At 37.3% G+C, this 15,038-nt stretch overlaps 1 protein-coding gene across 2 annotated transcripts in view; it reads left to right on the forward strand.

The window, feature by feature from the left end:
* The window catches only part of LOC138760430 (apoptosis-stimulating of p53 protein 2-like), a 132,070-nt gene extending 117,088 nt beyond the window's left edge, over window positions 1–14,982 (forward strand). For both annotated transcript variants that reach the window (XM_069931013.1, XM_069931012.1), the window contains 5 exons: window positions 1,546–1,683; window positions 3,583–3,716; window positions 8,954–9,120; window positions 9,484–9,683; window positions 11,656–14,982. In XM_069931013.1, the coding sequence (XP_069787114.1) occupies window positions 1,546–1,683; window positions 3,583–3,716; window positions 8,954–9,120; window positions 9,484–9,683; window positions 11,656–11,697 (681 nt within the window). In that variant the 3' untranslated portion in view covers window positions 11,698–14,982. The remainder of the gene's footprint in view (window positions 1–1,545; window positions 1,684–3,582; window positions 3,717–8,953; window positions 9,121–9,483; window positions 9,684–11,655) is intronic.
* Window positions 14,983–15,038: the final 56 nt, after the last annotated feature.

The following is a 15,038-nucleotide window of genomic DNA, read 5'->3' on the forward strand; positions in this document are numbered from 1 at the left end:
TGCAGTGGAACAAAAAGATTTAGGAGTCATGGTACACAATTCTCTGAAAGTTGAATCATGTGGATAGGGTTTTGAAGAAGGTATTTATTTAGTATGTTGGCTTTTATAAATCAGAGTATAGAACATAGGAGATGGGATGTTATATTGAAATTGTAGAAGGCATTGGTGAGGACAAATTTGGAATATTGTGTGCAGTTTTGGTCACTGAATTACGGGAAGGATATAAACAGTATAGAGAGAGTGCAGGGGAGATTTATGAGAACATTGCCGGAGTTTCAGGGTTTGAGATAATGGGAATGGTTGAGCAGGCTGGGACTTGATTCTCTGCAGCATAGAAGGTTGAGGGGTGATTTCATAGAAGTATTCAAAATTATAAGGGAGATGGATAGAATCAATGTGGATAGGCTTTTTCCACTAAGAGTGGGGGAGATTCAAACAAGAGGGCATCGATTGAGAGTAAAAGGGAAAAGTTGAAGGGAAACATAAAGGGGAAATTTCATCACACAGAAGGTGGTGGGGTATGGAATGAACTTTCGGCAGTGGTGGTAGAAGCGAGATCAATGTTAATATTCAAGGATAGGTTGGATAAGTATATGGATGTGAGAGGCGTGGAGGGTTATGGGCCAAATGCGAGTCAGTGGGACGAGGTGGGAGATGATGTTCAGTACGGAATAGTAGGGTTAAACTGGCCTGATCCTGTGCTGTAAAAGGTTATATGGTTATATGCATGTTCTCCCTGTGATCACATAGGATTCCTTCAGCTCATCCAGTTTGTTCCCACATCTGAAAGGCATGCAGATTGATTTACCATTGTAAATCACCTGTTGTGTTGATGAATGATTAAAATCCGAGGAAATTGATGGAAAGATGAGGAACATAAAATAGTTTAAAGTAAATGGTTGGCATTGGCTCAATGGTCCAAAGGGCTTGTTTCTGTGCTTTCCTGACTCAAATCCAACATCTAGATTTTCTGACGACGTAAGGTTGCATTTTGCCGCTCGGCTTCAGGAAAATAGAGATGGAATGACTTAGGAAAGGCAAATGGAATATCAAATGGAAACATGCAAAACTATCTCCAAGGATTTTTTACAAAAAAAAGACGAAGAATTTTTGAAAGGTGAAAGATGGGTGCTCTCGTTTAATTATAATTTAATAAAAGGATAGCACTACAGTTTAACCCAATGCTTGACTTGCTCTGTATCACATACCTTCCCCACATGCTTCCAGCAGGGATTTGCTGCATAAAGTTTACTGTTGTCAAAACATTTGCAATTTTTTTCCCCTGGGACATTGAAACTGATTGTCCAGCATCTCCTTTGTTGCCCTACCAAAGGTCAAGAATAAAACCTGGCACTTCCCTGACCTATATGGTTTAGTTGGTCGAATTTAAAACTCTCCTAGGTTGCTGGTGCATTGGCTTCTTCATGACTATTTTAATAACTCACATTTGCTGAGGTTTGTATTGCTTCGGCAGTCCTATACTGTACTAGTTTGACCAGATTGCTGAGCTGTTCTCATCATAATATTTATTTTACTGTTTTTTAGGGAAAGAGAACAAATCTGAAAAAGCTCGGATCAGAGCGCACAGGTCATGGTATGAGAGTGAAGTTCAATCCTCTTGCCCTGCTGCTTGATTCTTCTCTGGAAGGTGAATTTGATTTAGTCCAGCGTATCATCTATGAGGTATGTTCAATTTTTGTTTTGTAACTTTATATTTGATATTTATCAATTATTTCTGCATAATTGTCTGGTTTTACTAACCTTACTGAAGATTTTATTATAAATCAATGTGTCTTAATACCTCATTCAGTTCTTTTTAAATAATTTCTGCAGCAAATAATGTCTCCATTTGTGATCTGCATTACTTGACATTTTAAGGAAAACTTTGTAACTCTATCCAGAAGCTTAATGCTTCTCCACTTCAAGGAGTCACAGGTCAGAGGTTCCCAGGTGTGACGGATCATATCATATTTTTTATTGTATATAGATATGTTTTTGAAGGAGATAGATTGTGGGGGTTAGAGTGTAGATCACAAACAAACACAAACACTTCACAAAACAGATCTCATTTAAAATGCAAGAGCTCGGCTCAAACCAGACACTCTGGGCCCAGGGCCTTTGCAAAAAACTTTGAAGAATGCCTATAGAGACTTCACAAGTAGGTGTTAATTGGACCTGCTGTGGGGTAATAGATTATTGTTTTGAAAGCAACAGATGAATGGACTCAGAAGTTTGGCTCTGGTTCCGCAATCTGTCTGGTTGCAGTTTGCTGTTCTAAGAAGGTCATGTGGTTTTGCAATCAGAGAGACAGAGAGAGAAGAGACCAAACAGGCTTTCTCTAAGAGCGAGAGAGAGAACTGGTTTCTGCAGCCATGACAAGCTGGCAGCTTGTGGAAGCTCCATTTTGAAGACAGGTTGTGAATTCTGAGTTTAGCCTGTTGAAAACTCTTGTGGTCCTTACAAGAGGAAATGGCTGACTAGAGTGTTTCACCTGAAATAAGGGAAACAAAAGGAACTCTGTGGTGTCCTGTAGAAGAAGAGGTTATCATTTGGAAAACCCTGATGGGGCAATTTTCTTCGCAAGACACTAAAAGTGACTGATGGAAGAAAATCAGTTTGTGTGTATCCAACGAGCAATGAAACCAAAAGAACCTTCCTGACCAGTAACCATTTAAGCTCCAGAGCTTGGTGAAAATTCATAAATATTAAATTCTGTTCACAGTATAAGAATTGCCTGATACCAGTGAACTTGGAGGAGGGAGAAGTAAGATTCGACTGTGAATCAAATAACTTTTCTCAACTTCTACACGTTACCTACATGTGTACTTAGAATTAGAAGGGGTTTAAGTTAAGTGAACTTAATAATAATAAGTTAAAGTTTGATCATATTTTTACTTTTAAAGAAAATTAAAAACAACTTTTGTTTAAGTAACTATTTGTCATGGTGAATTTCTATTGCTGCTGGGTTTTGGGGTCCTCTGGGCCTGTAACGGAGGAGCCAATGGAGATTTCTTCATGGAGTCTTTTCACCTCAAATATTTTCTTCTGTCCACCTACTAATCTCTTCTCATGACAAAGCTGCAAATAATGTCTTTGAGGATTTAGGACTCAGGCATGCAAACAACATCACCTGTGCAATGTAGTTAGTTAAGATCAATTATGGGAGATATGAGCTTGGGTGAGGACATTAATGTTGGTTTGCTTACCTTTCTAGTGAGTTTGGAGGATTTTGCAGAGACAGTATTGATACATTTCATGTAGGTCTTAGAAGTAAACAGGTGGACAGGAATCACCTTTTATTTCTGTTAAACATTACTTTTTCTGAAATAGTTTGCTGATGTAAATACTGTGCTGAACAGAATCCTGAACAAGCAGCCCATTTACATTTGTACTATTAGCTTCCAGGTTGCATTTTTATTTTACCAAATATGTAAAAGGATATTGTTCCTCCAAATTGCAGACTTCCAGATCCCTGATTAAAATCATCAAAATGATCAAGCTGCGAATAATTCTAATGCAGCAGTATCTTGAAGGCTTCAAAAAGCAATGTGTTGTATCTTGTAATTTGCTATATCTTTATAGGTGGAGGACCCCAGCCAACCAAATGATGAAGGAATAACAGCACTACACAATGCTGTGTGTGCAGGCCATACAGAAATTGTGAAGTTCTTAGTGCAGTTTGGAGTAAATGTTAATGCAGCAGATAGTGATGGATGGTGAGTTATATAATAATGATGATTGTAGTTTGTTGTGTTACTATTTGTGTTGCCTCCCAACCTTTTGTAGAAAATGGTGTTGCAAATTTCTTTCATGTTTTCTTTAAAAATTGTAATCTTAACTTTATTTCCAGGCTATTTTGAATGCCTTAATATAGTTGTATTAAAATATTTGCATTAATGTGAGAAATTCCTACAGAATTTAAGCAAGCTAATGATGCAAGACATGTACTTTACATATTACATGCAATTTAAAGATGAATTCAGGTAATATTTCATTATTATTAATCCCCGTGATTAAGACCATTGCAAACTAGACATTATAAACTTGCTTCTAGTTTAGTTTTATGGATAGTTAGGCATCTTATGAGACCAACATATTCTTCCATAGATGGGGCAGGTAATGCACTTTTTCTGCAATTTATGGATTCTGAGCTTCTGATACATGGCTTCTTCTCCACTTTAAGTTGTCATGGGTTAGAGTTCTTCAAGGAGTCTTTGAGCACCTTGAATATTTTCTTCTGCTAATCTTTTCCCATGATAAAGCTGCAAATAAAGTGTCTTTCAGGATTCTGGTCTCAGGCATTCAAACAGCATCACCTGTCCAATGTAATCATTTAAGGCCTCATTGTGGAAAATGAGCCTGGGAGAGGACACTATTGGTTTGCTTATCTTTCTAGTGAGTTTGAAGGATTCTGCAGAGACATATTAATGCATTTTGATCTTGGAAGTAAACAGGTGGATAGGAATCATTGCCACCCAATTGACAAGAAGTTTTGTGTCAGGCCTGGGGTCTTGATCTTCAAATACCCCCATCTTCAATCAACCAAAGTCAATGCAGATGCATTAAGGCAGTGCTAAATTTCATCTTCCAGTTTGCCTTAATTGAGAAATTGCTGACAATATGGGGAAGTGGCCCATGTTTTCCAGGGATTTATCATGACCTTCATTATTGAAAAGTAGTAATGACTTTTATCTCATAAGTTGGGTCCTTCTGAAATGTTTAAGCGAATGTTCTGTTCCACCTGACAATAAAGTTGAAAACTGCGTCAAGATTGCTACTAAAAACTGAATAGTTTGAAATTAATTGTTTATTGCCTTGTGTGACAAGATACAATAAAAGACACTTTGTTTTGTGTGGTAATCAGGCATATCAACTCCTACAGTAGCTAGTGCAATAATAAATAAAATAGTATTGTGAGTAATGTTTCAATAAATTAAACAGCACAAATTATAAAAAAAAACATAGTGCAGGCTCCAGTGAAAACTGTGCAAGGGCATCATTTTTTGCCAATGGGAGATCTGAGTGTCTGATAACATTTCAAAAGAAACTATCTTTGAATCTGGCAGCCCATGTTTACTAGCCCATGTATCTTCTGCCCTGACAGAAGGGGAGATATTTAAAGTTGATGAAGGGGAGGTTGGTTTACACGATGACCTGAGCTCTAATTAAGTTCTGCAGTTTCTTGAGTTCCTTTACCAAGCTGTGATGCATCTGGACACGATACTTCCTACAGCACATCTGTAAAAGTGAGCATGCTGAATTTCCCCTGGCTACAGAGAAAGTAGTCGTATTTTCTTTTGATTGTTACATTGGCGCAGTTGGATCAGGGCAGATTGCTAACGTTATTTACTCTTAAGAACTTGAAGCTCGCTACTGTTTCTACCATTAATCAGAGACATATGTTCTTCATTTCCGAAGTCATGGCTGACTCCTTTGTTTTGCTGTAATTGATGGAAAAGTTGTTATCCTGACACCACATCAGATTCTCCCTCTTTCGTATATTCCGTCTTGTCATGATTGTAATCCAGCCTACAATGGTGGCATCATCTGCAAACTTGTAGATGGAGTTACAGCAGTGTTTCCCCACACAATTATGAGTGCATAGAGACTATAAGTAAAGGACTAGGTACTCAACCACGTGTGGCACTGGTTTTAAGGGTTTTTTTTGTAGAGGATGAGGTTTTGCCAATCCTCACTACTTGTAGTCTCCAGGTCAGGAAGGTGTGGATTCCATTTGCAGAGGGGGATATTGATTCCTATGTCTTGGAGTTAGAGAATGAGTTTTTTTTGGGTTATCAATATCATGAGGCTGGAATCTTGTCATCTTTAGTGAAGGAATACAAGATTCCCCTGATAATGATCACTCTCTACTAATGATGTTTAAATCTCATCTCTGTGCGTAACTTCAGAGTGTCACACATTATTGCTTTCAGCAGTATTTTGTACAAAAATGTTATTACCTAAATATTCAAATAAGATGAAAAGAAGGAATCCCTTACTCTGGCTTGGCAACTCTGCTAACATGAGCTGTAATTTGCATTGAGGTTCTATGGGTTATTTATACTTCAGCTTTCCTTCCATCTCAAAAAAAAATAACAATAGTTTCTAGCAAAGATATGACTGGGCAAGTTTTTCAGGCGATCTTGGAGTATCTTTCTTGGACCAAACACTCCAATGGCATCATGAAGAAAGCACATTAGTGACTCCACTTCTTCAGGAGTTTATGAAGGTTTGGTATGACATCAGAAACCCTGGCAAATTTCTACAGAGGTGTGGTGGAAAGTGTGCTGACCAGCTGCATCATAGTCTGGTATGGAAACACCAATGCTCCAGAGCATAAAGTCCTCCAAGAGGTAGTGGACACAGCTCAGGAAATCACTGACAAAACCTTCCCCATTATTGAGTGCATCTTCAAGGAATGGTGCCATTGGAGGGCAGCAGCAATCATCAAGAACCCTCACCACCCAGAACACACTCTGTTCTCACTGCTGCCATCAGGAAAGAGGTCTAGGTGCCACAAGACTTGCACCAGCAGGTTCAGGAACATCTGCTACCTCTCCACCATCATACTCCTCAACGACAAAGTCAGAGACTCATTTAAGGACTCTTAAATGTGCACTTTAATGATTTTCTTTATTCTCTTTGTATGCACAGTCAGTTTGTTTACATTTGTAATCAGTTATAAACCATCTCCATTTAAAGAGCTCAATGATCAATCACATATGATTTTTTTGCAAAAATTCCAGATTGATGTCCATTATTTGAGTACTTTTGCTATTTTATCATCTGTTACCACAATAGATGCAACATGAACATTCCTCTTGAACTGCAGCAATTTCTGCCTTCCCACCCAATCATGGTAATTTGGTTACTTGAAGATGATCAAGTTCATTCTCTAATTTTATCTAATCCAATGATCTTTTCTAGAGGACGTAAAGGGCATGATTCAGTACTTCTTACAGCGCCTTACCTGTTCCTCTACCTTTCTAGCTAACAATTTTTCATTCCTTTCATCCTAACTTTGACTAACCCTTCATTATTCATGTATTGGAGTGAGCATTTTTATATTCTACTAATTATTCCTACCCTCTGTATCTTTCATTTCTCTTCAAATTTCTTGTCAGAGTACATACATGACATCACACACAACCCTGAGATTCCCTTTTTCCTGTGGGTGAAGCAGAATCACCACTAATAGGAAGTGCAAAAACATGTAAACAAATAAAAGATAAGGCGCTGTAAGAAGTACTGAATCATGCCCTTTACGTCCTCTAGAAAAGATCATTGGATTAGATAAAATTAGAGAATGAACTTGATCATCTTCAAGTAACTAAATTACCATGATTGGGTGGGAAGGCAGAAATTGCTGCAGTTCAAGAGGAATGTTCATGTTGCATCTATTGTGGTAACAGATGATAAAATAGCAAAAGTACTCAAATAATGGACATCAACCTGGAATTTTTGCAAAAAAATCGTATGTGACTGATCATTGAGCTCTTTAAATGGAGATGGTTTATAAGAATGGAACATTTGAATTTCAAAGTTTTTACAATGTATTATGGACTTGTTAACATTGTCCAACCTGTCAGAAGGACAGTTCAATTGCAGCCAAAGTGGGATGGATGGTGAATGGTGCTTTTTCATATTAGAGGCAATAGATAAGTGGTATTTCCTTTATGCTTGCAATGAAAATATCAGTTCACTTAGGTAGGGTATATTGGTAGAATAAATGAAAATGTTGAAAGCGCACAGTGGGTAGGGTAGCATCTGTGGAAAGAGAAACAGTATAGGTATTTTGAATCTGATTGCCATTGCCAGAATCTATTTCTCAGTTGTGTCAAAGGGTCCAGGATCTAAAACAACAAATCTGTTTCTTTTTCCACATACGCTGCTTGACTAACTGACAGTTTGTGACGTTTTGGTTTTATTGCAGATTCTTAGCATCTGCATTTTAATTTTAATTCACATGACCTAGATTTGATAAAGGGGTTTTTATTTTAAAAGCTTGTAAGTTGCACAAAACCTCTATGGCCAAATGAAAGTAGCAGGGAATTTTCTCTGAGGAATGGAGATCAGGGGTATCTTGTTTTGAACTGGAATGCACTGCGTGAAATATGGCAGAAACAATCAAAAGATGGCACAGTTGCATAACACTGTTACAGTCCCAATGACCCAGGTTAGAATTCTGCACTGTCTGTAAGGAGTTTGTATGTTCTCCCCATGTCTGCATGGATATCCTCCAGGGGCCGTGGTTCGAGGATAATCGGCAAACCATTTAGGACCGAGATGAGGAGGAATTTCTTTACCCAGAGGGTGGTGAATCTGTGGAATTCATTGCCACAGAGAGCAGTAGAGGCAGGTTCATTAAATATATTTAAGAGGGAATTAGATCTATTTCTTCAGTATAAGGGAATTAGGGGCTACAGAGAGAAGGCGGGGACGAGGTACTGAACTTTAAGATCAGCCATGATCTCATTGAATGGCGGAGCAGGCTCGAAGGGCCGAATGACCTACTCCTGCTCCTATCTTCTATGTTTCTATGCTCAGGTTTCCTCTCACCATTCCAGACATTGTAGGTCGTTTGGGTGTGTTTGGGTGGCACAGTCTCATGGGTTGAAAGGGCCTGTTCCTATGCTGTATGCCTAAATTAAAAAAAAAATTAAAAAGAGAGATTAGGATAATTATGTGCAATTGAATTGTTATGGCGATAGGGGGAAGAAACAGGATTAGAAAACTTTAGAAGATGATTTGCCACTGGTACAATGGCCCATACATCATTCTTCTGATCTGAGCTAATGCTTGATACATTATCTCCACTGAGTCATTGCGAAAATACACCTGGAAGTGTTCTGGTGGAGAAAGATCGTTGCAAGTAAAAAAAAAAGTCAGAGGTGAAAAAGCTTTTGAAATATTGGCCATTTTATTTCCCCCCCCCCCCCCCCCCCCTTTTTAGGACTCCGTTGCATTGTGCAGCCTCTTGTAATAATGTGCAAGTTTGCAAGTTGCTGGTGGAATGTGGGGCAGCTGTGTTTGCTACAACCTACAGTGACTGGCAGACTGCTGCTGACAAATGTGAGGAGATGGAGGATGGCTACATTCAATGCTCACAATTTCTGTACGGTACGTCAACTTTTATACGCTACCAAAGTAAAACACCAGCACAGAATACCCTTCAAATCAAATCTAGATTTAGAAATAGCATGGACATTTCAACAAATCAGTTTTGTGCATTTCCCTAGGATTCACTCTTCCTATTTAGGGTGATTGAAGGGTTAGTATGTCTGGAAAAAATGTAAAATTTCAAGTAATCCTTGTTTAACATTTTTTTTAAAACTTGTAATTGTAATAATCTGAACTGTTCTGCTCAAAGATATCCCTCGTGCCATGGTTTTATTCATTGTTTATAGGAATTATGGAAATCTGGAACAATTTTGTTTGAGATGAAAAATGACTAAAATGGGTACTGGTATTTTCTTTCTTTAGGTGTGCAAGAGAAAATGGGTATAATGAACAGAGGCATAGTATATGCCCTATGGGATTATGAATCCCAAAATGAAGATGAATTATCCTTTAAGGAAGGTGATTGCATGTCAGTCATCCGACGAGAAGATGGGGATGAAATTGAATGGTGGTGGACACGACGAAGTGAAGGTGAAGGATATGGAGCTCGCAACTTACTTGGGGTAAGTTTTTGGCAATGAATTCTACTGTAGTGAAATAGGTTCAAATGTTAATGTACTAAAATGATCAATGTTTTCAATACAAATGACTAAATTCCATTATGCGATGTTACGCTCCCCAACAGCAATTGAGAGACACATAAACGGTTGGGTTAAGTTTAACACAAAATTTATTAACAAACCATCAATAATAGAATTAACCTAATAAACAACACTCGAATGCCAGCCTTAATGGCAACTCTATATGGACAACAGATCATTATACGACATATGTGGGGGGAAAAAAACCCCAGACCCTTACAGTCCAAGCTGAAATGCCCTGAAAAATCATGAAAATTACAAAATCAAAACCCCCGCATCAGTCACATCAAGTCAGTCAAGGAGGAACAGCTCACAGATTTGATCTCCAGGCTTGGGATTATTTGTTTCCTTGCCCACTGGTCTTTTAGTTTGAGATTGTATCCAGATAACTGGTCTCTATAGACTTTCAACCCTGTCGGGAACACAAGACTTGCTGGAGTTTCGAATGTGACAATAACCACCTTTCCTTCCTTCACCTGGGAATTTTCACAGTGACCTCCTGGTCACCACATGAGGTTCTCTCCTCTGAAGCCCTCTTTAGGATTATCAAGTGACCTTCTGTCCTTTGGACACCTGGCTTGAGAGGTCCCATGACTCCTGTAACATGAAGTCCTCCTCTTGAAAGGGGACAGGAGAGGCACTGGTCAGTCCCACATGCACTCTGCGTATCAGATTTCCTCAAACTGCTGTCAGAACAACAATGTTGAAACCCGTGGACAAAGTAGCTCAGTCTTCCTCTTTCCACTGAAGCTATTTGGTGAGCACACTGACAAACAGCTCCAAACGGCAGTGCTAGCATCTGTAAACAAAGCAACTTAGCATGTGGCTTGCTGAAGCTCCCAGGTGAACGCACACAATCCATCCACTGGGCTTTTTAAACTCCCCAGTACATCCCTCCAGCTCTCCACATTGGTGGAGAGAGAGGTTAACAGCCACAGGCTCATTCTCTCTTCAAGGCCACGGACTTCCAGCACATGGTTCCTGTGCTTTGACAGCTGGCAAAGTTCCCTACTGGTAGCTGAGTGCTACCACAGCTCCGAGCAGCTGTCAAATCCCCTGCAGTATGTTCAGTCCTGTCCTCAGTCAGAAATAAAATTGTCCAAGGTCCATAACAGTGAAACAAATCATTAATTTGTATGCTTATTTTCCAAGGGAATAAAACCTCTGTGCTTGGGAATTATGAAGCAGTAATAACTGAGCAACCTATTAATAGGTTCCTAAGGAGATTGAATGCTAACCGTTTCTTCTGTGGCTTTTGCTGATGTCTAGTCCTATCTACCTTTCAGAAAAATTCAGTAGTAAAGAATGTTGGGAAAGGTTTGATGGTTCAAACCCAATGGTGGTGAAAGAGCAATAACCTCTTTCTAATGTTATGTGTGGCTTGAAGCTGAACTTTGATATTCCCATGTACCTGCTACCCTTGACTTTGTTGGTAGATTATTCAGTATAGGATTTGGAAGGCTATTGGAATAGTATTAGAGTAAAGGAATGAATGTTAGTTGATGTCCAAAGAATAATACCTGCATAATGCTTCACTACACTATCAGTTTTTCAGGTGATTCTTAATTTTGTCTTTTGAAGCCAAGTGACATTTTGTTCATCAACGTCACAAAACAATCTTAGGACATAGCATTCTGTCCCTGATCTGGAATTGAACCTTGGAATGTCCTTGTCGATACAATTTGATGCACACTAGGCATTACCCAATTAAAGATATTCTCTCTTATTGCAGTGTATTCTCTCAAACAACTCAATAAGGTCATAATTTGTTGTCATGCGCTGCCTACATTTTGCTCATAGCTTGATGAAGGGTTCTATATTAAAGTATACTGTTTGACCTGCTGAGTTACTCCAGCATTGTGTTTTTACTCATGATTCGTTTTGCATTTTTCAGCTTTACCCAAGAATTAAACCAAGACAACGAAGTCTGGCATAAAGGAAATACCAGAAAACAATGCAGTTAAAGACTATAAACTTTCATACATTTTCTTAAGGTAGTCATCGTAATCAGGATTCAACAGAATATTTGCAATAAAATGCTTGTTTCCAGACTTAAATGAAGGAAAATTCAATTTACAGTAAGGATCCTTCTGTAATGAAGTTAGCTATTTTTGTTCAGTGTTAAAGATCACCTAATGCAGGTGGTGAACTAAGCTTTCTTTTGAAAAGAGTGTGTATTTTGATGGACAGTAATGTAGATTCAGAATATTTTAAAGACCTGGTGTAGGTAGAACACAGATGATCTGGGAACAAAAATCTGGCTTATTTTGTTTCCCTTCCACTATTTTTGAATTCAAAGTATTTTTATTACATTTGCTATTTTTTTGGAGGAATGATCATGCCTTTTACCAGTATTGATGATAAAAATAATTTCTTTTTCAATGGAAACCTTTGGAAGAAATTTTAAAAATGCTGAGTCAACTAAGGTCTTGATCTAAACAGTTTCATGCAAGACTGCAGAAAGTTGATGCCCTAGTTTTTAGCTATTTCTAGTATCCAAATATTTTCATCTTGATATTTTACTCTTGATTATGATTTATTCAAAACATGCAGATAGGATTTTGAGGGTTTAGTACAACAAACTTAAAATTTATATTTGATATTTTCAAAGGCCAAACAAAACATTATTTTTGAGGATGACTCTAGTTTGACCTTTTTAACTTTGTTCGAGCACATGCAACAATAAATCTTCCATTAATGAATCATTTCATTTATTAATCTGATTTCTACATAATTACAGAAATACTATTTTGTAGTTCTCAAAAAACCCAATATATGGATTAAAACTTTTGCAATAAAATGAAATAGTAACATTTTTAAATTCTTTACTAGACCGTGAAAAATAAAGTACCCTCTTAGTGTGGTCTAAACTATTAGTATTTTATGTTTTAACATGTTTAATAATTAATTACTAAGTATTTAGCAACATATATTTTATTGGAAGTTTAATTCCTTGAATGGATATGAAAACCTTATGATGTAATCACTGATTTGGACTTGTGTTTCCTCATTTTCAAAAGGTCTGAGTTATTTCCTGTTTAATAATGTATCCGTAAGACATTAAATCTTATGTTGACAAAGATAAGATACTGTACAACTGTATAGTTATGTTGCTTCCTGTTCCTATATATTGCATCATATTTTCATGTTGATTTTTGCTAGCTTTAGGATGCTGATTTGGTAATAGGTACTTACAAAAACAATTTTTTAAAGTGTACACATCCCAAATCTAATGCAAATTGCCTTGTGTTATATGGACAGCTGTAAAACTTTATAATGAGAGTCACACAGAATGGAAACAGCCTCTTCAGCCCAACCTGCCTATAATGACTCCAACAACCCATCCACACTAGTCCCACTTGCGTGCAATTGGCCTATTCCTATTCCTATTCATGTGTCTGTCCAAATGTTTCTTAAACATTGCAATAGTGCCTCAGCTACCTCCTCTGGCATTTTGTTCCATACACCCACCATAACATTGTTGACACTTAGCAAAGCTTAAAGGACCTACCTGTAGAATATAAAGGTATTTCAGAGCTGTAATTTTCATTAATGCTACTTGAACTTGAGCTGGAAACTTAAAGGTTGAAATAAATTGGTCTTCTAGTTTCAGTTAAGAGGCATGTTGGTGCTGTTCATATATCTGAAAGCAGCATGACTAATAGGAGAAGGTGGAAGGTGATGGGACAATCCTGCTCGTTCGGGTCTTATTTAATTTTTTTCTATCTTGCCTTTATTTGGCAACTTGGGAAATCCTGAGGCATACCTGCTTCTCACAGAGCTCATTAAGAATTAATTTTGAAAAAGTATTCTTTAACATGCATTCTATTCTTTCATTAAAGATTCCAAAAACAAATCTGAACAAATTTATACCCATTTTTACACCTGAAAACCATACCTAGTAGTTTTGCTTTTTAGAAAGGGGTCCTCCAGTCATCTGATTACTGGTCCTAAATTTTTGAAATAGGATATTTTTCTTTTTAAATCTTCTAAGCTGCATGCTGCATTTCCATCGTTCCATTCCGTCACCCTTAGAGCACAGGCTTTTCCTGCTAATAATGATTTGAAGTTGGTGCTTAATCACTGAACTTCATTTTGTCATGACTCCCCACCACTTTTCTCATCCCCTTCCCAATCTCCCCAACAGGAAGAAAAATAAAACTAATCATATGATTTTGAGCACCGAATTTTATAGTTTAGTTGTATGGTAACATGTTTCATTGTATTTAGGGTTGCTTTTAATGTTGAAATCTATGGGCACGATTTGAAGTTTAGGAAAGAATGTACCTAAATTAAGTAAATTTTCACACTTTTGATTCACGTTTTATTTTTCTGATAAATACCAAAAGGTGATAATATTCTGCCAACTAAATCTGGAGACTGTTTCAATTGCATTCAAAATTCTTTGAAATTGAAATTAATTTTTGACTTTTTAGATTGTAATTATTGACTGATGTTTCATCATTAAAGAATAGATGGAAAAATTATCTGCTGGAGGATCAGAAGGTGAAAAAGGAATTGTCATTTCAATCTGAATTAAGGATTTCGACTTGAAATGTCCTTGACTGCAGTTGAAAATAAGTTTAATTTTATAATAGTTTGGAAATACACATTACATGTTTGAAAAATTGGAATTCTAAGCAATTTTTTTGATAGGTCAAAATATTTGAAAGATGCTCTCCATTCTGTGTATTGCTCTCCATTCTGTGTATTGCTCTCCACAAATCTTCTATTCCTTTAGGGCAATTTAAAAATGCTATTTCAGTCAAGTCCATCACTTTTTAACCTGCAAGTTTCTAGGGAAAGAGAAAGATGGTATCTCAAAGCAAACATTTACATAAGTAGCCATGTATATTTTAAACAAAAGTGCTTACACTGTCAGGTAAATTGCAAATTTGCAGAAAAGCTTGGAGCAATATTTGTCAGTAAAATTGCTTATTGTCTGTCATCTCAAATCGTGAAATTTTCATACACATTTTGCCCATCATTATAATTTTGCAAGCAAAGTTTTATCAATCAGCAATTAACCCCTTTTTGTGTTGATTGTGAGTGTCACTGGAGCCAGATGTACTTATTTGTACTTGTGTTGAAAAATACATTGCAGTAGTTAGCAAGGGTTCAAAAATGAGTAATGACAGCTTTCAGTCATGTATCCAGTTATTAAGCATTTCACTGAATTGTATACTTTCAATTTCCCTACATTAAAGGCTTTAAACTCCAACCTTGAAGCTGTTTTTTTCCCCCCTCCTATTCAAGTGGATGTAGTTGTTGAATAAA

Source organism: Narcine bancroftii, chromosome 4, assembly GCF_036971445.1.
Source record: "Narcine bancroftii isolate sNarBan1 chromosome 4, sNarBan1.hap1, whole genome shotgun sequence".
Taxonomy (NCBI): domain Eukaryota; kingdom Metazoa; phylum Chordata; class Chondrichthyes; order Torpediniformes; family Narcinidae; genus Narcine; species Narcine bancroftii.